Source organism: Podarcis bocagei (assembly GCF_964188305.1).
Source record: "Podarcis bocagei genome assembly, chromosome: 7".
Classification (NCBI taxonomy): Eukaryota; Metazoa; Chordata; class Lepidosauria; order Squamata; family Lacertidae; genus Podarcis; species Podarcis bocagei.
In genome coordinates, this window is record NC_138132.1 from 25975668 (window position 1) to 26001038 (window position 25371).

The window sequence follows — 25371 nt, forward strand, 5'->3', positions numbered from 1 at the left end:
CCTCATGAAAACCCAACAGCATTTTAGTGTGAATTTCTCCTGATATGCATATTTTTCTATGCAAATTTGCCAAATGTATGCACTTTTACAAAGCAATTTCCCCTAATAGAGCTTTATGTTATTTTCACTAATATACATCAATATGCACACTTTACCTTAGTATATGCATTTTTGTACGCATTACTCGGCTAGCGAATGGCAATGCAAAAAGCAGGTTTTGAAGATGGCTTCTGCTCATGTATTGTTTTGGAAAATGTGAATTAGGCCTGTTCACTTTTACATGTGGACTGAATCAAATTCCTTCCCCTCCTTATGAGTTCCAAGCCACTTTTTGCATGGACACCCGACCCACCAGCTGGGCTCCTTAGACATCTCCAAATGTCAGTCTTCAGAGGCTCGATCCTTGCAGTCCACTCCGGCCCAGGTAGCAGCTTTGGTTCCAGGCCCGGCTTTCCCGCAAGCTTTGTGGGTAGGTGTTTCCTCTCCTCTCTCTCTCTCTCTCTCTCTCTCTCTCTCTCTCTCTCTCTCTCTCTCTCTCTCCCCGCTTGACTCAGCTCTCCTGCTGGGGCTGTTTCTGAGCTGCATTGAGAAAGTACAAGGCAGGCAGAGGAGGAAGACGAAAGTGGGGATGACTCAAGAGAGCAAACTTCTGCTTTGCTTGAAAAAGAGCCGGGGAGGCTCCTCCAGGATCCTTCTGCTGCCACAGTGACACTCAGTCGCGCACACCCCACCTTCCTGTGGCCGGCTGGGTCTTGCAGGGTAGGGACCCCACCTGGGCAGGTAACTTCCTCCTTCTCCTTTCCTGTTGGCAAACGCTTCGGGCGTGAGGCTCAGGAGTCCCACCTTTGCAGGAGCATATGGGAGAGCTGAGACAGGATCCGGGAGGGAAGGAACTGTGTAATATGCTGCGGAGTTGGTTTGGCTCTCAAGTTTCTGCTTGTCTCTCCGTCTCCCAGATCCTGTTCAGCTGCGAATACCTGTTTGGGGAGTGCCTGGAGGGAAGTGTATGTATATTTGTGTGTGGTGGCCGCTTGCCCATGCTGGTTGCCCGAGAGCTACAGTATGCATATGCTATGCCCGCGGTGCAATTTCAGTCATTTTAGGCTTGGATTTAATGGGCTGTTTTGGGGGGGGGGGGTTGAAAGGTGGGCCCCCCTTGTTACTTGACTTTACTGGTTTCAAAATGTGGTGAGCCAGCGTTCTTGTGTTTCCGGGAGCCCCTCTGCTCACTCTGCATGCTGTAAGACCCCTTTGCCACAAAATCCTGCCTTGCCCTGTTCTCCTGTTTTGATGCCACTCAAAGCCGCCACACTTCCCCCTTCGCGTGGAGCACCCAAGAAGATTGGCAGGGCAGGGTGTGTTTGTGTGAAAGAACGGTTGGTTTGCAGACCCAGCTCCCTAGTGACGGAGTCCCACTGAGAGAGGGGTCTCCTAAGGGGGTCCCCAGGCACCTCAGAGCTAGTGGTGCTGCCAGGGTGGGACTGTGGGGCAAAAGTGCAGAGCCCCCACCTGAGGCAGGAGGGTCTCCAATCACAGCAGGGCCAATTTTACAATTGTAGTCTCTGAAGTCAAGGGGAAGGTATAGCTTGGTGGTGGAGCCTTGCATGCAGAAGGTCTTGGGACTCCCGGTCTGAAATCCTCAAGAGCAGCTGTCTGCCAGTCAGTGGTGTAGCGTGGGTTGTCAGCACCTGGGGCAAGGCAAGTAATTTGCGCCCCCTAACCCGTGGATTTGCGCCCCCTAACCCGTGGATATGCGCCCCCTAACCCTAACCCCCAGATGTTGCGCCCGGTGCGGCCGGCCCCCCCTGCACCCCCCACGTTACGCCACTGCTGCCAGTGCAGAGAGTACTGAGCTAAATGGACTGTTGGACTGGCTCAGTGTAAGGCAGCTTCCTGCGTTCCTATGTAACCATTTTGAAGTAAGTGAAGGAATGCACATTACTATTTAAAGCTCCCCGGCCCCAGCCAGGAGACCATTGGCTCTAGAGTCTAAAATTACCAAAGTGCACTGCTGTCCCAGAGGTGGCACATGCGCGACCCCAATAAAAACAGCAAAGGCAGTGAACTGGCAAGTCGGTAGGCCGTCCATCCCTTTGCATGCAAGATCCCTGTGCTTTTAGCAGCTGGCAAAAACTGGAGCATTTTGTTCAGCTTGCGTTTTCATGCTACCTGATTTGCAATTCCTGAGCGAAGGCATAGCTGTCCTTCAAAATGCATACTTCTCTGAATTTTTGTAGAGCAGTTTGCCAAACCAAAAAATGCAGAGATTGGTGAAAATGATGTACGAAACAGCTCTGCATTAGAGGGAAAGGTTAGCAAAAAGCTTATATTAGATAAAATTGGGCACCAAACTGCATATTTTAGGAGAAATTGTTGTGAAAATGCATATGGATTTTGTGCAGATTTTTGTGGGGGAAATGGCCAGTTGGTACAGAAACAGGGAGAACTGAACTTGAGGTTGGTAAAATGAGAGCATGAAAGAATCCAAATCTGACAGATTCACATATCCCTAGACGGGAATCAAACATGGAGTGGTGTTGCCTGTCATCACCCCCTTTGCTCTGAAACAAGTTGCTCCAGGACAGTAATGTTTTTTCCTCACAAAATGTGCAACTGCTTGACCAGGTTCCATGAGCTGTTAAAAACGGTGACTGTAGTGTCCCACCCCAGAGTTGGGTGCAGATAGATAAAGGAAAGTGCAATGGGGTCAAACAGCACTAGGCTCCTTCTCCTTAGGTTAGTCGGAATTTGGAGGGATGTGAGCTGTCTTAAAGCAACAACTAACTGCTCGTATTTGGGAAGAATGTTCTCCTTTTAATATTTTTTCTTGTCTCGTTTCCTGTTTGATAGCCTCAGAAACTAAACAAGGGCACCCTTATCTTGCAGTCCCTCCAATTAAGATTGGCCTTTATCTGTTAATCAACTAATTGTTTAATTCGTTAATCCAATTAAAGTTGGCAACATACCCTGAGCTCATTTGTATGGGGTGTGTGCTGTATATAAATGCATATATGGCTGAGGGTGTTCTCTGTTTGGCTAAGGTGTACCTGTGTGTCCAGCAGGTGGAGTTTTGTAAGTGCTTTTAGTGTGTCACGGGGCTATTTGCAAAAGTTTGATCAGCTTGTGCATCTGGTTGTTTTTGTTTCTGCTGTGCTCTTCTGTATTTTGTGCACTGTATACTGCTTATTTTCCTGTATCCCGCCCACAGTAGTGGCTGAGCACCTCTCTCTCGTTTCCATCGGAGACAGAAATAGAACCGCAACCTGAACTTATTTAGGAGTGTGGTAAGACCTCAGCCACATTGGCTCCTTGTGTGAGGAGGAGGCATGTTTGTTTGTGTCTGTAAAGGTCCTAGTTCTTCAGAAGAACTCTGGTCCTTGAGTTTGCTTCTGGCAATTTCCTCAAGACAGTAGTCATCTTTGCCTTCAAGGGATGCTCATGGGACCACGATCGTTTGAGACTGAGGGAGCCTGCCTAGCTCAGTTAGTTAGAGCGTGGTGCTGATAACGCCAAAGTTGCAGGTTCGATTCCCCGTATGAGACAACTGCATATTCCTGCATTGCAGAGGGTCAGACTAGGTGATCCGCAGGGCCCCTTCCAACTTTACGATTCTATAATCTCCCACACTTCCGCTTGTCGTGTGATGAGTAAGCATGGGTCTGAGAGCTTTCCTGTCAATATTTCTAGGCTTGGGTCCTAGCAGTTTTCCGTTTGCCCCGCCGCTTTCCTCAGAAAAACCTGATTGACATTTGCTCTGATTTCGCAGTAAGCAGTGGGATTCCCCGGAAGGGAAGTGACAGGGCAAACGGAAGTCTGGATGAGCCCTAATATTTGTTGATTGTCTGGGATTGCAGTGGTACCTCTGGTTATGAACTTAATTCATTCCGGAGGTCCGTTCTTAACCTGAAACCGTTCTAAACCTGAGGTACCACTTTGGCTAATGGGGCCTCCCACTGCCGCTGCGCTGCCAGCACACAATTTCTGTTATCATCCTGAGGTAAAGTTCTTAACCCGAGGTACTACTTCCAGGTTAGCGGAGTCTGTAACCTGAAGTGTTTGTAACCTGAGGTGCTTGTAACCCAAGGTACCACTGTACTGGTTACTGAATTGTAACACTTGGACTGCAGGTGTTTTATAAACCTAAAAGCATGTATGTACCCTGGAGTTGTTGGTTTCTTCCTGAACAGCAATGACTTCAGTCACTGTGAAATTTGGAGCACTGCTTTTAACTACCTCAGTGTTTCTCAAACTTGGGACCCTAGCTGTTGTTGGACTACAACTCCCACCATCCCTAGCTAGCAGAACTGGTTGTCAGGAGTGATGGGAGTTGTAGTCCAACAACAGCTGGGGGGCAGGACCCAAGTTTTTTTTTAAAATGAGGTAGTTAAAAGCAATGCTCCAAAACATGTTTGGCCAGGCCACATTCACACCATACATTTAAAGCACTAGGATACCACTTTAAACAGTCATGGCTTCCTGAAAAGAATCCTGGGAGTTGTAGTTTGTTAAGGGTGCTGAGAGTTGTTAGGAGGCCCATATTCCCTTCACAGAGCTACAATTCCCATAGTTCACTGTGAAGTTGATTGGGAATTGTAGCCATGACTGTTTAAAGTGGTATCACATTGATTTAAATGCCATATTATATAGAATGATGATGCCTTTCTAGCATAACAGCTTCTTGTTTCTAAATCACATGGCAAGATCCAGGCCTTGTCTAAGCTGGTTCTTTCTTGGTTGTCTGAACACAAAAATGCTGAGCTGCTGCCTTTCATCTCATACTTAAGTGACTATCAAGATATGAAATGTTACTTTAATGTGTTTGAATTCTTTAAAAAAATATTTGCAAAGGTAACAAAAACAAGAAAAGAAATGTGTTTGAGTTGCAGCAATCCCAGAATACATACAAACATATCCAGTTAAGGAGTTGGGACCGAGCAACCTCCCGTCGCAAGCTGTCTGCAGACAAACACCGGCCCCCTCGGCCAATAGAAAAAGATGAGCGTTGCCCAGAGTCGGCGGCGACTGGACCTAACGGTCAGGGGTACCTTTACCTTTTTATCCAGTTAAGATTTAAGGTAGCATCCACTTAACTGGCAATAGAAGAAGAAGAAGAAGAGTTTGGATTTGATATCCCGCCTTTCACTCCCCTTCAGGAGTCTCAAAGCGGCTAACATTCTCCTTTCCCTTCCTCCCCCACAACAAACACTCTGTGAGGTGAGTGGGGCGGAGAGACTTCACAGAAGTGTGACTGGCCCAAGGTCACCCAGCAGCTGCATGTGGAGGAGCGGAGACTCGAACCTGGTTCCCCAGATTACAAGACTACCGCTCTTAACCACTACACCACAATAGGCCCTATTTAGCTCGGGGCCCCGGGGGGGGGGGGATTTAGGCCTAATCTGCACTATGCTTTTAATATTATACCAATTTAAAACAGCCATAGCTTCTCCCCCAATAATCCTGTGATCTGTCATTTGTTAAGGGTGCTGCAAGTTGTTAGTAGACCTCTGTTCCCCTCACAAGGCTACAATCAGGGGTACCTAGTGGCAGTGTGCCCCCCCAATCACTTTACTACACACCTTTGTGCCACGGTGCAAGAAGGTTGGGAAACTTCTGCATTTGATCTCACTTCAACAGCAGCGGTTTGTCACCATGCAAATAAACTATATGTCATAAACCCCATCGTAGGATAGACTTCAGTGTATACAGCCTATTAATCACTCCTGAGTTTTTATGAAAGGAAACTTGATGAGCTATTGTGGCATAGTGGTTAGAGTGCAGGACTAGGACCAGGGAGACCAGGGTTCAAATCCCCCACTTGGCCATTGTTATAAGAAAAAACGGCTCCTTTTTCCTTATGGGGTACCCAAGAGCCCATATAGAGTCCTTTTGTAGGTTTAAGGCAGGATTTGTGAGTGAAGAGACAATGGGGAGGGTTTTCCCATTTCCTCCCTCCTTGCAGAGAAACATTTGAGGTCAATTTGGGAGAGAGAAAATGGTTTCAGGACTTTTTTCCTGTACTGTTTCAGACATGCGTTTTATATATTTATATATGTGTTTGCTTGGTACATTTTATATCTTAGACCTTATAATTCTCGTAACACCATGAAAACAACTTGCATACAAAAATGTCTTATGTTAGGGGCGGGGTGTGTGGACTGCTTGCAATGTGTGTATCAGTCACAATTGTATATACAAATGTGTATATCAGGCTAAAATGCTGACAAATTTTCATGGGGATTTAAAATAAATAAATGAATATATTGCTGAAAAAATGTGGTGAGTTGGATTTAGGATTGGAAAGAAAAGAAACTGCAAGAACTGTTCATGCTGCCATTTAAAAGATAACTTGAGTTTAATGAGCAAAACAGATGCCTGGTGTGATTTTATTTCTTTAAAACTAGAAAATAGCTTAAGGCTTAAGAGTGGTTCGGAGAGGCTTACAAATCATCAAGCAATCAATAAATGAGAGTCTCTACCCTCAGGTTTGCAATTTAAAAAAAGACGCAGCACTGAAGGAAAATGGTTTAGGAGAAAAGCAAAGCAGCAAAGCAAAGTTATCAGTTGCAAGTTGTTCTAATGAACAGTTAGAGTGAAGCAATTCAGGGAAGGAGGCACAAAAGGTGCTAGACTCTTAGCTGTGCCCATAAAGTGGCCCTGCTGCATCCCTTTTCCTCCTTCCTCTGCTGCAACCTGATGAAATGGCTGCTGCCAGCTTTTGGCTGAATATGATTCAGATGGATTGAAGAGGACAAGTTGAGACGGGCTGCAAGCTGCACACTCCTGAAGGGAGTGGGGAGAAGATCAAGGGAGAGAAGGGTTGGATCTCTTTTGCAGGTGGCTGGGGATGAAGCCTGCAAAACAGCCTGACAGCCGCCAATCTGCCTGTGGGGCACTTGTTAACACAGGGTGGCGGGGGAGGGAAATGGGGAATTCCTTCTTCCTGTCCCAGGGGAATGAGTCCCTCAGGGTGGAAAGCAGGCTGAGCTGGGCTGGTTCAGAGTTGAATGTTGATTTTCTGGGAAGAGCGCTAGGCAAATCCCGGGCTGGATCTCTGGGTTGGAGTCAAGACCCGTTTCCTTGTTCCTTGGCGGAGCAAGGCGCTCCTCCATCCTCAAAACAGTGGGCAGGCCTGCCTGCCCGCCTTGGGGACGAGGCACATCCCATTTCACAAGCCAAGCTGTTTACTCAAAATGCCATTATGCAAAGTAAGGCATTTATGACCACAAACTATTTGCAGAAACATTTGCATGCCTTTACAGTGGAACCTTGGGTTACATACGCTTCAGGTTACATATGCTTCAGGATACAGACTCTGCTAACCCAGAAGTAGTGCTTCAGGTTAAGAACTTTGCTTCAGGATGAAAACAGAAATCGTGCTCCAGCGGCGCGGTGGCAGCAGGAGGCCCCATTAGCTAAAGTGGTGCTTCAGGTTAAGAACAGTTTCAGGTTAAGAACAGACCTCCGGAACAAATTAAGTACTTAACCCGAGGTACCACTGTATTGTAGACGGAAGTGTTTGGAACGAGTTGGGGCATGTGTGGATATGGTGGCCTATGAGTTGCAGGGGCAGAGAGAAAAGCAGTTGAAGGAGCTGGGTGTGTTAAGCCCACAGTGTGTCTTTTAACAGAGGGGTTGGGAGCCTCTGGCCTGGGCTGAATTTGGCCCTCTAGGACTGTCTATCTGGCCCTCAGGACTCTCTCCAGGCCCTACTGGCCCCACTCTGTGCCTTCCTTGAGTTCTTTCGCCTGGCTGACCTGTGATAATGCCTGTGGCTTGGCTGAGTTGTGCTTGCAGAAACTCCCTGCTCTTGCCCAGCTTGGATGTCACCTACTGTGCATAGGGAAGAGTCCCACCCATTGCTCTGCCCACTTTTGTCTCTGCCCCTTCTGCTTTTCCTCTGGACCCACCAACCACTGGAATGTTGTCCCCAAAAAGTTACGTATTAGAGATGTAGCCCTCAGGCTGAAGAAAAGTTCAGATGGAACATACAGAAGCCAAAAAACAACAACAACAGAAGGTTTCTCCTGATCTGTCGTCATTTGATGCTCTCTCTGCCACTGGCACATGGTGATAACCTGAAGGAGCAGAAATAATTTTGAATGCTGCTTTATAAAAATGGAATAAACGTGTCTGCTCCACCCCTTACTCATCAAGCACTATACCTGAGCAGCCAGGTGCAACCAGGCTCTGTTTCCTGAACCACCAGGTATTGCCCTATGCCCTCTGGTATTAGGTGCCACAGCTCTCCAATCAACCCTCTCTCTGATTGAGAGAGCTTTGGCAGAAGTTTTGGGCAAGGGAAAAACAACCAAGACTGGCTTCTTTTTTTGTCAAGCAAGCTGGTTGCCTCATTCTGGAGATAATGATATTTCTGGCTCTTTCTTATGCAACCTTCCTCCATCCAGTTGCCCAAGGCTGCACCATATCTTTCCCAACACGAGTTTCAGGGGGAAGCTAGAAACTAGATTGCTGACAGTCCAGAGGAGGAGGATGGGGGCCGGGGGAGGTGACATAGTCTTAGATAAAATGTGGTTGATATAACCCAGGGCCAGGGGTGTGGAACCTCAGGGCTGCGTGGCCCTTGGAACACTTCCCCAATCACATTCTCTCCTCCACTGGCCACACCCCTCAGTGGCCCTGGGGTGGGAGTGTATGTAGACCATAGCCTACAGGGCAAAGGAAACATTCACATTTATTGCTCCACCCACTTTTGCATGTGGCCCTCAGAAGATTGTACAGAAGGGAATGTGGCCCTCATGCTGAAAAAGGTTTCCCATCTCTGTAAATAACCTATAGTAATGAAACAACGTTGCCTGTTTATACTCAGTTCTTGTGATTCAGTAAGCAATATTGCACACCCCTGAAATTTCTTGCCACCCATTGCAAACAATGAGTGCTGGCCTGACCCAAGGCATTTTTTCTGCACCCAATTCCCCGCTGCTGGCAAGGGGTGTGGGGCTGTCCATTACCCTGGTGCTTCATCAGATGATATCCTTGCTCTGAAAAAAAATCCTGGATCTGTACTTCCTTGCATCTCACCATAACCTACCCACTGCTACACTACAGATTATAGGACTGGGCCTATGCTACAAATGATCAGAATCTCTGTATCTTGGCATTCTTGACCAAAGTGATTTTGAAATGGGCAGGTTTAGTAATTAACAGAGGTCCCCTCCCATCCCCCCGCTACATGGCCCTTAATAGGAAACACCTGCCGCAATGTCTTTGTGATCACCTGCATAATTGCTAAGCAGTGAGGAAAAAGTTGGAACATGGACAAACCTTTTTGTTTAGTGCCTGAACGCTCTTTAAATAACAAGCAATGTTTAACCGTGTCTTGGGCTTGAACCTGAACCGGAGAGATGTTGTGGGAAGGGAGCAGCAGAGTGGAAGCTGTGAGCTGAGCCCGTGTGTGTGTGTGTGTGTCTGTGTCTGTGTGTGTGTGTGTGTGTGTGTGTGTGTGGAGGGAGAGGCTGTGTTTGTGCAGGGTGTGATTCCTTGCACAGAGTAAACTTCAGGTGGCTGTAAAAGAGGAAAAGGAAAAGCCTATTGAAATCTCTCCAGGGTGCAGGTGTGTGTGTTTGCAAGTAGGAATTCCCCAGATTTCCATCCTGGACTTGGGCAAGGGCTGGGCTGAAAATGAAGGGAGTGCATGTGTCTGCGAGGGACTGAAGTGGTAGCAGTCTGGCAAAGCTTGCCCAGCTTTCCTGGGGAACCACAGACCCAGGAGCTGAATGTGGCCCTCCAGACCTCTCCATCTGGCCCCTGGAACTTTCTCCAAGCCGCACCTCTCCCTGGCCCTCTTGCTTGTCTGGAAAGAGGAGGGGGGGCTAGCCCATTGTACAATGGTAAAAGTTGCATTAGTTGCTCCACCCACTTTTGCCTCTGGCCCCACCCACATGTGCCTCCCAAAAGGTTGCTCAGGAAAGAATGCAGATCTTGGGGTATAAAGTTGGGCCTCCACACCTACTCTAGGCTTAGGAGTCGCTTATAACACCCAAAATGTGAAAGGAAATTGAATGTGACCATAAAAGTAACCCTGCTTTCATAACACCTGAGCTGAGGGTCACCCAATAAAGCTGAATGGTGGGAGTTTCAGGACCGGCAGAGAGAAGCCTTTTTTCACACAGCCCTCGGGATGGTCTCAATTTTGTTTCTCCTCTTTCCAGACTTAAATTAAATTCTCCACATGCTGCATAAATTTGCATAATAATATACCTATATATTTAATCCCTCCTGAAAATTAACCAGCATTTTAGTGCGGATTTAGATGCGAGGGCTCTGGGATGCAGCCAGAGCCATCACAGCTTTTACACAGATGTTGTGGGAATAAATAAACCGAGAATGGGTTTCCTCTGCTCTCCATTTATTTATTTATTTCCCGCCCTGCCACCCAAAGTTGTGGCTGTGTAAGTAAGTACCTACAACACCCAGGATCAAAAGCGACATGGCTCTGAATGGCAGTTACTGGGGAGCCACTGCCTCGTATAATCTACTTGTGGGCTTCCCATGTCCATCTGAATGGCTAATGTAGGGATGTTGGACTAAATGGGTGTTTGGCCTGATCCAGCAGCGCTCTTCTTTTAGCGTTTTAAACTAATCTGGGTGTTCACATTATCTGCTTTAGATAAAGGCACAAACCACATCACATCCTGTGATCTATGAAACTGGGTTTCCTGCTTTGCTCCCTGTTTTGCGGGTTGGGGGTAGCAGAAGGTGTTTGTTGCACAAATGTTTGCATCCCACTGAAAAGGTACAACCTCCCTGTAATTGTTCTGGATGGCAGGATTATCGTCTCGTCTACATGTTTGGGTGCTGAATCGTCACCAGTGTATTTCTTCCTTTCTCTCTCTTTTTTGAATATTCGAATATTTTTGAAGTAATCTCTGAATGCTTGATATCTGTATTTAACATGGGATTTCAGTACTGGATAACACTCAGTTCAGAAGTGGTGGTCAGGGCAAGTGAAGAGGCTATGTTAATATGACTTGAGTAAAAATGCCTCTTCCAGATTATTGAGACATGAACTTTTGTCGCTTAGGGGCTGTTTCATCAGATACAGGAAGTGGACCAAGAAAGTGTCAGGTTGAGGCATCCTGCACAATAGCACGCTGAGAAAGCAAGAACCCAAGGCAACAGGAATGTGAAACCCACATCCGCATTATTGTAGCATTTTCTTTTGGTTTTTGCATTTTTCTTGATCTTTAGCTTCTCAGCCTCTAAAATGCACCTTTTACCTTTAGATTGGTATAGGCTAACAGGGGTACACTTCTGGAATACACATCTATAGATTCTGTCCAAGGTATTTTGGTGCCCAAGGCAGAATTATTTCCCCTAGTATAGTGCATTCTTATTGTTCGTTTTCACTAATAGGTATTTGTATGCGCAGTTTACTTTAGTACATGTATTTTGCACACATTACTGGAGTGCAAAATTTGGAGAAGTGTGAATTACAAAGTGTTTCCCTTGCAAATTGTACTGGAAAGTGCAAATTAGCTAGGTTTGCCTTTGATTGAGAACTGAATTGAATAGACTACTTAACATTTAGGGGAGGAATTCAAAATAGTGTTAAAATTCCTAAAACATCATAAAATTACAACAAAATGCAAATCCATAGAGCGACTGTTTAGAGTGGTATGTTACAGCTTTAAATGTAAAGCACAGGCAAGGCCTTAGTTCAGTCTGCTTGAATTGCACCCCTTAAGTTGCACAGAAGCTGTTGCAAAGTGTCCTGCTTTAGGGCACTCCCTCTGCATTTTTCTTCCACTGCGTTTCTCTTCCATCTTCAGGATGCAGCACAGATGTACTGCAGGTGTGCCTTGTTTCTACTGTAGCTGTGTCTCTCTCTCCATAAACACAGTTGGGGTTGGATGACTTGTCGTAGTACCCCTGCTGTCTCTAATTGTTCCATGTCCACAGTTTGGCTTTCCTTTGAAAAACCATAATCCAGAAGCATTGTTATTCATTACCCACCAGTGTACAGCTGAACTCCTGAAGCAGTTTCCTGAAGAGATGCTTTGGGCTGTAGTTGCTACCATCCTTGACCCATGACCATAATGATGGGAGGGCGTTGCCCAAGGGGGTGTTTAAAAATAAGGACAAGGAATCCGTGTCAACAGATTTCTTCTCAGAAATCACCTGGGGAGACGTTCTCCACAAAAGCAGTACTTGGTAATAGGAAACAAACCCTTTAGTTTAGGTACATCTGTACAGCACAGATGTAGAACGGTCTTGTTCGTCATTCCCTCTTCCCTCAGGGAACTCTGGGAACTGTAGTTTTGTGGGAGGAGGGCTAGGGATCTCAGATAGCTGTCTCAGAGGCCCAGCCGACTACAGTGCCCAAGGTTCTTTGGAACAATTCATGGCAGTTCAACTGATTTTTAAATTAACATCAATGTGTTCCGCTTGAGAATGAGCTTCTGGCATTAAAATTGTGTCTTTCCTGCCTTTCTCTTTCAGCTGGTTGTGGCCTTGTCTCTCAAAATGGTCGATCCGGACGGAGTGTAGTCTCCCATGGAGCATCACCTAGAGCCTATGGCAAAGAGTGGGATAATAATACTGGCCTGCTGGCTGGACCTCCCGTTTCCATGTCGCAGGATGATGTACTGACAAGCCAAACCAGAAGGGCCTTTCAGAAGAGCAGCGTTTAGACCCTGGTGAAGTTGGCTTGCGACTCTCACACGGAGTACTTCCCCTCCCCCCCCTGCCCCCCATGGATCAAGACATTAGCATGGACTCCTTGCTGGACCTCAGCTTTCTGACTGAGGAGGAGCAGAACGCCATTGCGGAAGTGCTGCGGAGAGACTCGCAGCTGCGGATGTCGGAGGAAGGACGCATCAGGTGAGAAGCAGCTTGGTGGTGGTAGCTCCAACATGTATGGACACAGAGGCTTCCTTATACCAGGACCAGCTGATGTAGTCTGGTCCATTAGGGCACTGCCCCACCTGTTGGGGTCCGCTAATCGGGCCCAAGCTGCCTTGGTCACTGAAAAGCCAATAAATGTCGTAGGCAGAGGAGATTCCCATAATCACTAATTTATTCAGCTGAGTAAAACAGAGCGGGCGAGCCACACTCACCAGTGTGATGGTGAAGCCGCCGCAAATAGCCTTTGTTCATACTTTTTATAGGCACCCCCCCTCCCTTTCCCCCTTTCGAGATTCCTTGCGCTAATCGAAACAGGACACCCTGCCTGGAGACCTTGAAGGGGAGAGTTGGCTGGCAGAGGGAGGTTTTCCTGAAAATCACCCAGCAACGTTATCTGGTCTTCACATATTTGTGGCTCACCCTCCTAAATTCTAAAGCAGGCAGTTTTTTGCAGAAGCAAAATGGCATCAGTTAGGCTAACCAAAAAACAGGACAAGGACAGGCCTCTGTGGCTCTTCCTGAGACCCCACACACCAACCCCAGTCTGCCCTCAGCAAGCCTCCACCTGCCTTGCTTGCCTTTCTTACAGTCGTTCCAGGTTTGTGGCACTGACAGTCTCAATGATACCCTTGAAGAACTCAGCAGGGAGGAGGCTGGGGACAAAACTAGACTTAGTAGGCTCTGCTAAAAAGTGAAAGATATACAACTGAGGAGAAAATAACAGGCTGAGAACCTCTCCCTCTCTTTCTCATTATGGCAACTGGCTGAAAAAGCAATACAAAACAAACTGGCTAGGCTGGTTTATTTTGTATTCTGCCGCTCCCCCCCCCCCCAGTCCTAACCTGAGTTCTGTTAACAAAGGAGCACACTTTCTTTAGCTGGAATGGAGCAAATCGTAGTTATAATTCACCCGAGTCAGTAAAAATTCTGGGAGGGGCCCTGGCTCAGTGGCAGAGCATTTGTTCTACATGTACAAGGTCCCAGGTTCAATCCCCAGCTTCTCCAAGTAGGGCTGGGAGGGAACCCTTGCCTGAAACCCCAGAGATCTGCTGCCAGCCAGTGTAAACAATACTGAGCTAGCGAGCCCAATGGTCTGGTTTGGTATAAGGCAGCCTCCTTTGATTCTGTCTATATAGGAAGGAATTGTTGGGGGCAGGGCGAGGATGAAATTTTTCAGTCTGTGGATTCTCTCTTTGTGGGCATTTGGCATGGAATTTATGAGGCACCTTTGGCAGGATTTCCTAGCTCAGCTGCCAGAGTGGAAATGGTTTTCAGAAATGGTTCTGAGCTGAAATGGTTCTGAAATGGTGGTGCCCAGTGATGGTGAGCTGCAGCTGTTGGCAATTGCTGAAGATGTGCCTTTTCACCTGGGCCTCAGACACCTGTGATGTATGTTTTCAGGCCTCACCCTGTTCCTGTGACTGCAATTGGCTTTAGTTGTTTTTAATGCTGAATTTAAAATTGTTGTAAACTGCCCTGGGAACTGCTGGTAAAGGGCATGTTGTAAATTTTATTTTTATTATTTCATGTGAGCCGAAGCCTGCAACAAAATGTTGCAGCATGAAGTGCTTCAGTTCAGAATTCTAGCCAGCCAGCCATGCCTTCTTCCAGGGTGCTACCATTCTGTCACCCCACTCCACAATTTTTCACTTCCTGCCCCCAAAAGTCAGTCAGCCAGCATTCCATGGCCCAGATGGCAGGGCAGGGGGAGATTTGACTCTCTATATATTTGAACTACAGCTCTCATCATTCCTGGCTATTAGCAGTGCTGGCTGAGGTTGATGGAGTCTATCAACATCTGGGGGTGGGACACAGGTTCTGCATCTCTGGGATATAGGATAGGGTTACTTATTCTGAGACGGTCGACACAATATTACATACGTCAATTCAGAAGTAACCCCCATTGAGTTCAGTGAGGGTTACTCCCTGGTAAATGTGCCTAGGAGGTTGCAGCCTGAGGTTCTGCTCTAGAGAAGCAATCCTCACCTGCCTGCTTGTCTTTCTTCCCTCAAGCAAACTGCGTGAGTCCGTCTCGGATCCCAGCTGGTTGAAGATCCTGTCAGGGGACTGGTTCTGCGATGTCCGTTCAAAGCGGCACCGGCACAATCATTTTGGCTCAGACATTGTCCGGGCTTCCATCCGTCGCAAGAAGAAGCCCAAAGGTAAGGGAGAGAGAAGACCCTCTTTCTGGCTGCCATCCCTGCAGTGCTAAAGCGCTGATCTCTCTCCTCACACTTCTATACCAGGGGCAAAAGGGATGTGGGTGTATTTAAGTCCACAAGTGGGATGGGAGAGTCTGTGGTCCTTCAGGTGTTGTAGAACAGGGGTGCAGACCTGTGGGCTGAATGTGGCCCTCTGGACCCCTCTATCTGGCTCTCAGAAGTTTCTCCAGTCACATACCATCTCCCCGAGTCACTCCTCTCACTAGCTCTGCATTGCATTCTCCTTGAGTGTTTTTGCCTGGCTAGAATGTGCCCTTGAACACTTAATAATAATCATAATAATATATGTATTACCCACCCTTAACCCTAAGGTTCATGGGCATGTTACAGCATTAAAACACAATATTAAAGACAGTTTAGAATACACACACAAAGATATGTACAAGGTGTGACTGGAAAGTTCAGTGAATGGTCGCAGAAATCGTACAGGGAGAAATATTTGAACATACAATCGGCATCGGAAACCCAGGAAATCCTCACAATTGTGTACTGAGATGAAGCTGTAACTAGAAAGACAGTGTATGAGTGGTTTAAGCATTTCCGTGAAGGGCAGCAAACCATCGAAGATGACCATCAGTCTGGCAGGCCCTCAACAAGCAGAACGGGGGCAAATGTCGACAGAGTTCGTGAGTTATTGATGCGGGATCGGCGTTTGTCCGTCCGAATGATGGTGGAAGAATTGCATATTCCATGTGAAATCGTTACTGAGGTTACTGAGTTGTCCCACCCCCATATTCTCCCGATCTGGCCCCACCGGATTTCTTTCTTTCCTCAAAACTGAAATCTGCACTGAAATGGCACAGATTTTCCAACATTTCACATGTCCAAGCTGCTATGACGAGGGAACTGAAAGCAATAACAAAAGAGAACTTCTCCAGAAGTTTCCAATAGTTCTATGAATGTTGTAAATGGTGCATTGCATCAGAGGGGGGCTACTTTGAAGGCCTGTAAGGTTTGTATGTTCAAATATTTCTCACTGTCCGATTTCTGTGACCATTCACCAAACTTTCCGGTCACACCTTGCATTTGTGTGTGTCTATATTTATATGGGTGGTGCTGTGGGTTAGACCACAGAGCCTAGGACTTGCTGATCAGAAGGTCGGCGGTGCGAATCCCCACGATGGAGTGAGCTCCCGTTGCTCGGTCCCTGCTGCTGCCAACCTAGCAGTTCAAAAGCACATCAAAGTGCAAGTAGATAAATAGGTACCATTCTGGCGGGAAGGTAAACGCCATTTCTGTGCGCTGCTCTGGTTTGCCAGAAGCGGCTTAGTCATGCTGGCCACATGACCCGGAAGCTGTACGCCGGCTCCCTCAGCCAATAAAGCGAGATGAGCGCCGCAACCCCAGAGTCGGCCACGACTGGACCTAATGGTCAGGGGTCCCTTTACCTTTACCTTTTTACACACACACAAGCATACACACACAAACATCTGTCTCCTCTTGCTTGCCTGGATGGAGGATAGAGATGGGTGTGTACTGAAACTAGCCTGCCATACAAGGGTAAAATTTACATTCATCAGTTGCATGTGCCCCCCCCCCCCGAAGGAAATGCGGCCCTCAGGCGAAAGACTCTTCCTCATCACAAATAACATGAGAAGAGTGTGCTGGATCAGGCCAATGGCCCATCTGGTCCAGAATCCTCTAACTCACAGTGGCCACCAGATGCCTGTGGAAAGCCTGCAAGCAGGACCTCAGCACAGGAGCACTCCCCCCCCCCCCGCATGGCTTCCAACAAGTGACATTTGGAGAGACACAGCTTTTACTTATCACAAAGCAGGTGAACAGGACCCAAAGCAACGAGCCAGCTTAGGAGACCTGGAGGTGATCAGTGAACCCCCAGCGGAGGAGGAGAACGCGGCGGATGCAGTGGACGGGTGAGAAGCATGGGCAGTTTGGGTGTGTGGACGGGGGGACCTTGCCTTTTCATTAGGGAATGTTGGCTCCTCCAGGAGAGAGGGTCAAATGTCTAAGAAGAGCGTCTCACCCCCATCGTTCTACCCGGACACTGAGGTCCAGTGCCAAGGGCCTTCTGGCGGTTCCCTCACTGTGAGAAGCCAAGTTACAGGGAACCAGGCAGACGGCCTTCTTGGTAGTGGCACCCACCCTGTGGAACGCCCTCCCACCAGATGTCAAAGAGAACAACAACTACCAGACTTTTAGACGATATCTGAAGGCAGCCCTGTGTAGGGAAGCTTTTAATGTTTGAGGCATTACTGTATTTTAATATTGTGTTGGAAGCCGCCCAGAATGGCTGGGGAAACCCTTTGGGGAGAAAAAAATTATTATTATTATTATTATTATTATTATTATTATTATTATTATTATTACTACTACTACTACTACTAAAAGCTGGTGACTGTTCTTAGGATGAATAGCATCAGCTGAGGGCCAAATGACATCTCATGTGAACTGCTGGGCTACCAGTCATGTCTGGGTCATAGAGGGGGGGAAAATCAAATCCTTGGTATTAAATAATGAGAGCAGCTTTGTTTAAGACAAATTGCAGCATAGCGGTGATTTTTAGTCAAGATCACAGCTGGGGAAGAAGGGTTATACTTTATGGAACTCACTGGAACTCAGTTCTGGCACCTCTCAGGTGGGCGACATGGCCATTCTAGGAGAACAAGGGAGGCGTTCATGGTAATTTTTGGCACCTCTTTTTCTAGAAAGAAATAGCACTGGTTATACCACCCCTCCCTACTGGTTGTGGTCCTGGTGAAAATTGGAGGGGCTTTTGCACCTAGGGTTACCTTTTTAAAATATCCTGATGTGTCTGATAGCCGAGCAGTTAGCATAGCATACCGTTTAACCCTAAATAACCAAGATGGATAAAGAAGATAAATATTTTTAAAGGAAGCAGTGTTTTAGCACAGGACTGGGGAACCTCTGGCCCTCCAGGTGTTGGTGGATTACAGTTCCCATCACTCCTGATTTTTGGCCCTGCTGGCTGGGGATGATGTCAGAGGCATTATCTGGACGGGCCAACATCTCCATGATTTAACACAGGCATTCCAAAACTGGTGTGTGGACCACCAGTGCTTCATTCAGGTGGTCCATGGCATGTCTGTGGATTTGAGATTGAAGACAGGAGTTAACACCTGCATCTCATCAAAGGTTCATATTGATTTTTAATTCTATTTGTGTTGTTTCTTTTATTTCTTACATCGTATTTTATGTTTTACAATATGCATTCTGTGGAATTTGAACTGTAATGCAATAACATGCAGTATATAAGGCATAAAGGAAGCAATAAAAATACAGGCGGAAATCATGCGGCATCTAGCACAGCACATCTACAACAGGCAGAAGAATCATTAAGTGGTCTGCTAAATAATTTTCAAGTTGTCCATGGGGTCAGATGGGGGAATTTGGGAACCACTGGCTTAATAGAATCTTGTAGCTACAAAGATGAGGCTGCAATCCTAAACCAATTTACCTGTGAATAAGCCTCAATAGCTTCTGAGTAGGCATGTTTAGAATTGCATTGTTTAGCCAAGTTGCTGGGCAAGAGGAGAGGGCAGCAGTGACTGCTGTTTGCCTGTATGTAAGCAGGGGGCAGATTCCTGCAAAGAAATATGGAGTTTAGAAAACCAAAGACTGAGTACATGTCTTTATCTCCTTTCTGCACTAGCGGAATGTGTTTGTGATAAGGCTGTGGTCTAAGTTCATCAGAAAGTCAGTGAGCATTAGCTGAGATTGGCATTGGGTCTTAGAGGCTCACCAAAGATCTGCATGACTTCCAAGTGAATTATCAGCATCCTTTTTTATGTGTAAATGTGTTTATATTTGAATGTATTTTTATTCGTGGTTAAGAATATTGGGAACTGTACTTTACCCCTCAAAGAGCTACAATTTCCAGCAATGTTAACAAACTACAGATCCTAGGATTTTTCGGGTGTGTGCTCAAATGTATGAGGTGGATGCAGATCTTGCTCCTTGGAGAAAGAAGAAAATAATTTTATGGACCAGAGAGCTTTCACCTAAAGAGGGAAAATTTCTCCTTTTCTTCATAGGCTCCCAAGTGAGACAGATCCTCAGCCATCCATGTCGAAAGAGACTCAGGTGAGTTCACTTGGCTGGTGGGGTGAGCTACACTGTGATAACAAAACCTATTCGAGGCAGGCGGGGAATAGGACTATAGAAGCTGCCTTACACCACTGGCCCATCTAGTTCAGTATTGCCTGCACTGATTGGCAGCAGCTGCCCAGGTTTTCAGACCAAAAGGTTAGTCCCGCTCGGAGTAGATCAATTGAAATTAATGGACAAGATTAATTTAGGTCCGCTAATCCCAATGGGTCTACTCTGATTTCAGTTTAGTTGGTTACGACCCCACGAGTCTTTTCTAGCCCTACCTGTGGATGCCGGAGATTGAACCTGGGACCTTCTGCCCACAAGGCAGATGCTGTCATGCTGCGCAGCAAGCCTTCTCCTCATCTCCCATTTATGGAAGGGCATCTAACATTCCAAGTGGGTTTTGATATTGGGGCTTGTGTTTCAAAACAAAAGTCCTGGAGCAGCACCTAGCACATTTTGAACCAAGGGAGAGTCATACTGCGTCGCACCAAAGGCCTGTCTACTTTTCCACAGTGGCCAATAGTCCTCTCCCACCTGTGTTCCCCAGCGACTGGCATGCTGTCTGGAGGCAGGAGATAACTAGCTTGTCTAGCAGCTCTTGATAGCCAGACCTTTAAAGCCTATTTGAAACACATTCTCTGCCCGCTGCCTCAGCAGGAATGCAGTAGTACCTCGGGTTACAAACACCTCGGGTTACAAACACTTCGGGTTACAGACTACGCGAACCCGGAAGTAGTACCTCGGGTTAAGAACTTTACCTCAGGATGAGAACAGAAATCATGCTCCGGTGGCAGCATGAGGCCCCATTAGCTAAAGTGGTACCTCAGGTTAAGAACAGTTTTAGGTTAAGAACAGACCACCGGAATGAATTAAGTATGTATCCAGAGGTACCACTTTACTGGAAATTGTAGTTTACTCTTCACAGTCCTGCAGTTCCCGGCACTCTTAACAGATTGTAGTTCTCAGGATTCTTTGCGAGGAAAAATAAAACAAGCTTTTGAACGTGTGCGCGCCACCTGAGTCAGACCGATGGTCTGTTTGGCACAGCATGGTCTACTCTGACTGGCAGCGGGTCTCCCAAGTTCTGTTGTGCTCCCTGGCCTTTTGTCTTAGCATTTTAGCAAGAGATGACGGGTGCTAAACCCGGGGCTTCCTGCATGCAAGTGTGTCGCCGCCACTGAACTGCGGTCTCTGCTGTTGGTTAGACACAAGCTCAGCGGTTTCTGCTTGAGATAAAGGCCAACTTGAGCTTTCCAAACAGTAAATCTATCTTATCGGTTGTGTGTGTGTATAAATAATTATCTGTGGTCAGAGCCAGAGCCAAAAAAGGGGTGGGCTCTGTTTTCCCTCCTTCTGCCACTACTTCACTCTCTCTTTCTGCCCCTCCTTGCCTTTCAGGCTGCAGGGAGCAGGATGGGAGGGAAATGCATGACCTGATAGCTTGCAGAAGGCTTTTGAAGATTGGGGGGGGGGGCATGCCCGCCTCCTGGCCTGGCCCTGCACATTTTTCAGGCTGAGGAATAGGTCACGGTGGTGCCCCCTGCCCAAATTTCCCCTTCTATGTTCAGAAGGCGGCTGAATCTTAGCCCATACCTTGGCCACATATTTAAAGCGCTCTTATTACCCATTAAAGGGACGCGGATGGCACTGTGGGTTAAACCACAAAGTCTAGGACTTGCTGATCAGAAGGTCGGCGGTTCAAATCCCCGCGACGGGGTAAGCTCCCGTTGCTCAGTCCCTGCTCCTGCCAACCTAGCAGTTCGAAAGCACGTCAAAGTGCAAGTAGATAAATAGGTACCGCTCTGGCGGGAAAGTAAACGGCGTTTCTGTGCGCTGCTCTGGTTCACCAGAAGCGGCTTAGTCATGCTGGCCACATGACCCAGAAGCTCCCTCGGCCAGTAAAGCGAGATGAGTGCCGCAACCCCAGAGTCGGTCACGGCTGGACCTAATGGTCAGGGGTCCCTTTACCCTTTACTTTTATTACCCATTAACAGTCATAGCTTCCCCCAAAGTATCCAGGGAGTTGCCGTTTGTTAAGGGTGCTGAGAGTTTTAGGAGACAACCCTATTCCCCTCGCTGGGCTACAATTCTCAGAGTCTCATGGGAAGAGGGATTGCCTCTAGGAATTGTAGCTCTTCGAGGGGGGTAGGGGTCTCCTAACAGCTTTCAGCCTCCTTAACAAAAAACCAAAGGTTTTTTAATAATAATAATAATAATAAACTTTTATTGTCACTACACCATCTGTGTGCAGTGAAATTAAACGAGCCCCCCAAGGAGCTGTGTGCTTTAATTATATGGTGTGGTTGTGACCAGGCTCTTAAATCTGATGTGCAATGAGGTCTCCAGGGTTTGTTCGGTTTGTAGGTGGGCAGCAGCATGGGGAGGGACGCTTGGGCAAAAATGCCTGTGCGCCTTCCCTAAGTCGGCTCGCCTCCTCTTGGCTGCCGCCATCGCTGCCTCTTTTCTTGCCCTCTCTTTGTGTGTCCCACCCACGCAGCCGCCCAAAGGAAGAGCACAAGCACAAGCGGGGTGGGTGGGGGGTGGCATTCTTCCATCTCCGTGCTCTGTTCATTCTATGAAAGGATTTCCAGGGATTGGCAAAGGGCTCCCCTGCAGGGGCTGGGCCTTGGTAGATGTCTGGTGATGCCAGCTCATCCTGACCCTGCCAATAGGTCAGTGGGGAGCAGGCAACAGAATGACACCAGCTGTCGGTGCTCCTGGAAATGTCAAGGCACAGATTTGGCTCCCTGAATGAAACTTCAAAATGAACATGCTTTAAAAACAACAACAACCCAGTTCCTCATTTTGAGAACCAGGCTTCCTAAAACCTACAGGGAGAAGGAGGCTGGTCTTTGTTTGCATTACTCTGAATGCAGAAGGCAGCAGTTGTTGGCCTACAGATTGGTTGCCTGGGAGGTCTGAGGTGCTTTCATTATCTGTGCTCCTTTGGCATGAGGGTCACAGATCTGCTTTCTGGAGGGATGGGTGACAGTAATTGATGCTGTTTGCATATGCAGATAAGAATCCAAATACATTTCCTATTATCAGACCATTTGTAGTCATTAAGCCCAGCTTGCGCTCTCTCTCTCTCTTTCTTTTTAGATGGCTGACTTGACTTTGCAAGATGTGATCCAGTCCCCAGAGCAGATGCCTGAAAACAAGCCAGGTAAAATAACAGCATCAACAACAGCACCACACACAGGGTGGTATTCGATTACATTTTACTCAAGAGTAGACCCATTGAAATTCATGGGCCTAACTTTGCCATGTTCATTCATTATGGTGGGTCTACCCTAAGTAACACATAGTTGAATGCCACCCACATATTAGTGTGTGTGCATGCATGAGAAAAAGCAGAGGTTAAGCAAACGGGACTACTATTGAGATGGTAATTTCCGAAGTCCCAGGGCAGGTTGCAGCACACTTTAATTCTGTTCTGCCTTCCTTGGTGGCGGCTGAAAGGTGTGTGTGACATGCAGCACAGTGAAGCTGAGGTTCCCAAGCAATTTACTGCCTTGTACAGCATCAGGAAGACCCTGGTTCGAATTTCACCACAGACCATTCATGGTGAAGTGGCTTGATAACGCCACAGCCTCTTAGCCTCAGCCCTTCATCAGTATTATGGGAGTTGCCTATTGGGTTGTTGCAAGGATAGCAAGAAGACAATGTTTCTGAAGCTCTTTGGAGGCTTGGAAGCACGATGCCCTGCTATGTATTTGCTCTATTTCAATCTTGCACAGAACTGAGTTTCCGTCCCTCCCCTAATGTCCCTATCCTTTAATGCAGAGAGAAGCGACTCGTTTAGTAGCCTCAGCTCAGAGACTGGAGAAGAGGAGCAGCAGAACAGCAGTGTGCCAGCCATCATGGTCACCATGCAGGTATGAGGTGTTGCTAGGCAAGTGAATAACATCTTCCCTCTGGACCAGGGGTGGGCAACCCACAGCCCTCCAGGTGCTGTTAGACCACAGCTCCCTTCAGCCTCATCCTGCAAAGCTGGTGTCCAGGAATGATGCAAGTTGTAGTCCAGCACTATCTAGAGAGCCACTGGCTACCCACCCTTGATGTGAGCACTGTGTACTCTAAATAGAGGCCTGAGTAAACACAAGCCAAGTAAAAACTATTGTGTGTCCTAGTGCATGGGACTTGAGACTGGGTTAAGATTTATGTTCTGTCATGGAGAAATTGAGTGGCTGTTTTGTTTATGTTTATGTCATCATATAATTATAGAGTTTTCTCTACCTTAATTCCCAATCTGGAAAATCGGGTACAACCTGTCCATCATTTACCCTCCATTGGAAGAGTTGAGGGTTGTTATTGTTTTAAAAAATCACTCCTGCAGCACGGAAAGCTCAGCTCTGCCTGCAGCATGGGTATTTGAGTAGCTCTCTTACTCAGTGGGGTCCTGCAACTCAAAAGTCCAGAAATTGCCCTGTTATTCATAGGTGCTACATTGTAGGAAGGCTGTGAGGATAAGCTCCCGTTTTCCTAGAATCATAGAGTTGGAATGGACTCCAAGGGTCATCTAGTCCAACCCCCTGCAATGCAGGAATCTTTTTCTCCAATGTGGGGCTCAAACGCATGTCCCTGAGGTGAAGAGTCTCATGCTCTCCCAACTGAGCTGTTACCTACCTTGTCTTTTACATCCTTAGAGCAACGAGAGTCTTGAAAATGGCCAGGAAAGCACTTTGGATACATCACCTCCAAAGAACAATGCAGTGGGTTCCCGGAATAAACTGATGAGCACCAGTTCCTCGTTTTCCAGTCTAAGCTCATCCACAGTATGTGACTGGGGAGGGGTGGGAGGAGCAGTGGCTCAGTGGCGGGGGCAGCTTTTTAGCATGGGGAATGGAAGAGAAAATATATCAACTTTCACTTTGCAATCTGTCAGGGGGCTATCAGGGGAGCAGGTTCATCAACAGGTCAGAAGGGAGACTCAAAGTAAAGTCAGCTGTTTTATTCAGGAAATTAGTATACCACAGATATCACTCAGGTGAAGCTGCCCTCAGTGAAGACATTGCCAAGACTGGCTCTTGACACCTCCTCCTCCTCCTAAACCAGAGGTCGGCAACCTAAGGCCCATGGGCTGGAAGCAGCCCATGAGGATCGCTTAACCAGTCCATGAGCTGCCCCCAAACCGAGCTGCCTGCTCGGCGAGTCCCTGTGCGCTGCGCTAAACCGGCGCAATGCAGTACGGGGACTTTCTTCCGCGGCTCTGGAAACAGCTTCTGCGCATGCCCAGACATCAGAAATTGCTTCTGCGCAGGCATGATTTTCAGCATCTGGGCATGCGCAGAAGTAGTTTCTGGCGCCGCAGACATGCGCAGACACGATTTCCGCTTTTTGGGCCCACAGAGGATCTCTGCGGAAGTGATCTGGCCCCATGCCCAGTAAGCCTTGCCGACCCGTTCTAAACCTTTTCCGGATGTCTTCCAAGCAGACACAAATTCTGGCGGGTAGGAGCTCCGCCCACCCCACCCCAGGCTTTTCTTGCTTTCTGTTCAGCTATGTGTAAAGTTCTGTGTGACCTTGGAGTCAAGGGACAAGAGGAACTCAATGCAGAGGGACTGGGCAACTGTGAAACTGTTGCCCCTCCTTGTCCTCTCCTTCAGATCCTGAACTCAAATTGTGTCCCTCTGCACCCAGTCCTGTCCTTGGAGGGCTACCGGCCTCTGGGTCTTCTTCTTCACTCAAGCCTCCTGTGTCTTCCACCTCCCAGCTTCCTCCCTCCTCTGATCTGTCTTCTGCATCCCACCACCAGTCCCCTGGGTCTGAGCCTTCTTCCTCCATGGCTTCCCTAGGGGGTTTCTCAGTTGGAGCCTCCCACCACTCATCATCTTTCCCAGCCAGTTCCAGACAAACGTCCCCCCATTCATTTTCCTCCCCACCAACCTCACAGTTCATACAATTGGGAAGCGTGTGCAAAAGTGCATAAATGAAAATGACACACACAAATACATTACATTAGGGGAAATTTCTTGGACGAATGTGTATGCTAGGCATTTTTCACATGGACTTTAAAAAAAATGCAGATTGATGTGGAAATGGGGCGCACTGAATTTAAGATTGGAAAAATACATAAATTGAGGAAAAACCAAGAGGTAATTCTGTCCATTGCTAGTCTCCAGGAGGACCCTCTCTTTTGGAAGTAAAAGCACAGATTTTTTTAAAAAAGGTGGGGCAGTGAGGGTAGAAGGAGACAAAACTGTACAAA

General features: G+C 47.4%; 1 protein-coding gene across 3 annotated transcripts in view; it reads left to right on the forward strand.

Annotated features, from left to right (window-relative positions):
* The first annotated feature begins 524 nt into the window (after positions 1 to 524).
* The window catches only part of SYTL1 (synaptotagmin like 1), a 34353-nt gene continuing 9506 nt past the window's right edge, over positions 525 to 25371 (forward strand). Inside the window, exons 1-9 of one of the 3 annotated variants that reach the window (XM_081201979.1) lie at positions 525 to 780; positions 957 to 1004; positions 12460 to 12840; positions 14878 to 15026; positions 16861 to 16960; positions 19100 to 19148; positions 22263 to 22326; positions 22947 to 23038; positions 23810 to 23938. In XM_081201979.1, coding sequence (XP_081058105.1) covers positions 12713 to 12840; positions 14878 to 15026; positions 16861 to 16960; positions 19100 to 19148; positions 22263 to 22326; positions 22947 to 23038; positions 23810 to 23938 — 711 coding nt within the window. In that variant the 5' untranslated portion in view covers positions 525 to 780; positions 957 to 1004; positions 12460 to 12712. The remainder of the gene's footprint in view (positions 781 to 956; positions 1005 to 12459; positions 12841 to 14877; positions 15027 to 16860; positions 16961 to 19099; positions 19149 to 22262; positions 22327 to 22946; positions 23039 to 23809; positions 23939 to 25371) is intronic. The other 2 variants (XM_081201978.1, XM_081201980.1) reach the window with 2 other exon arrangements.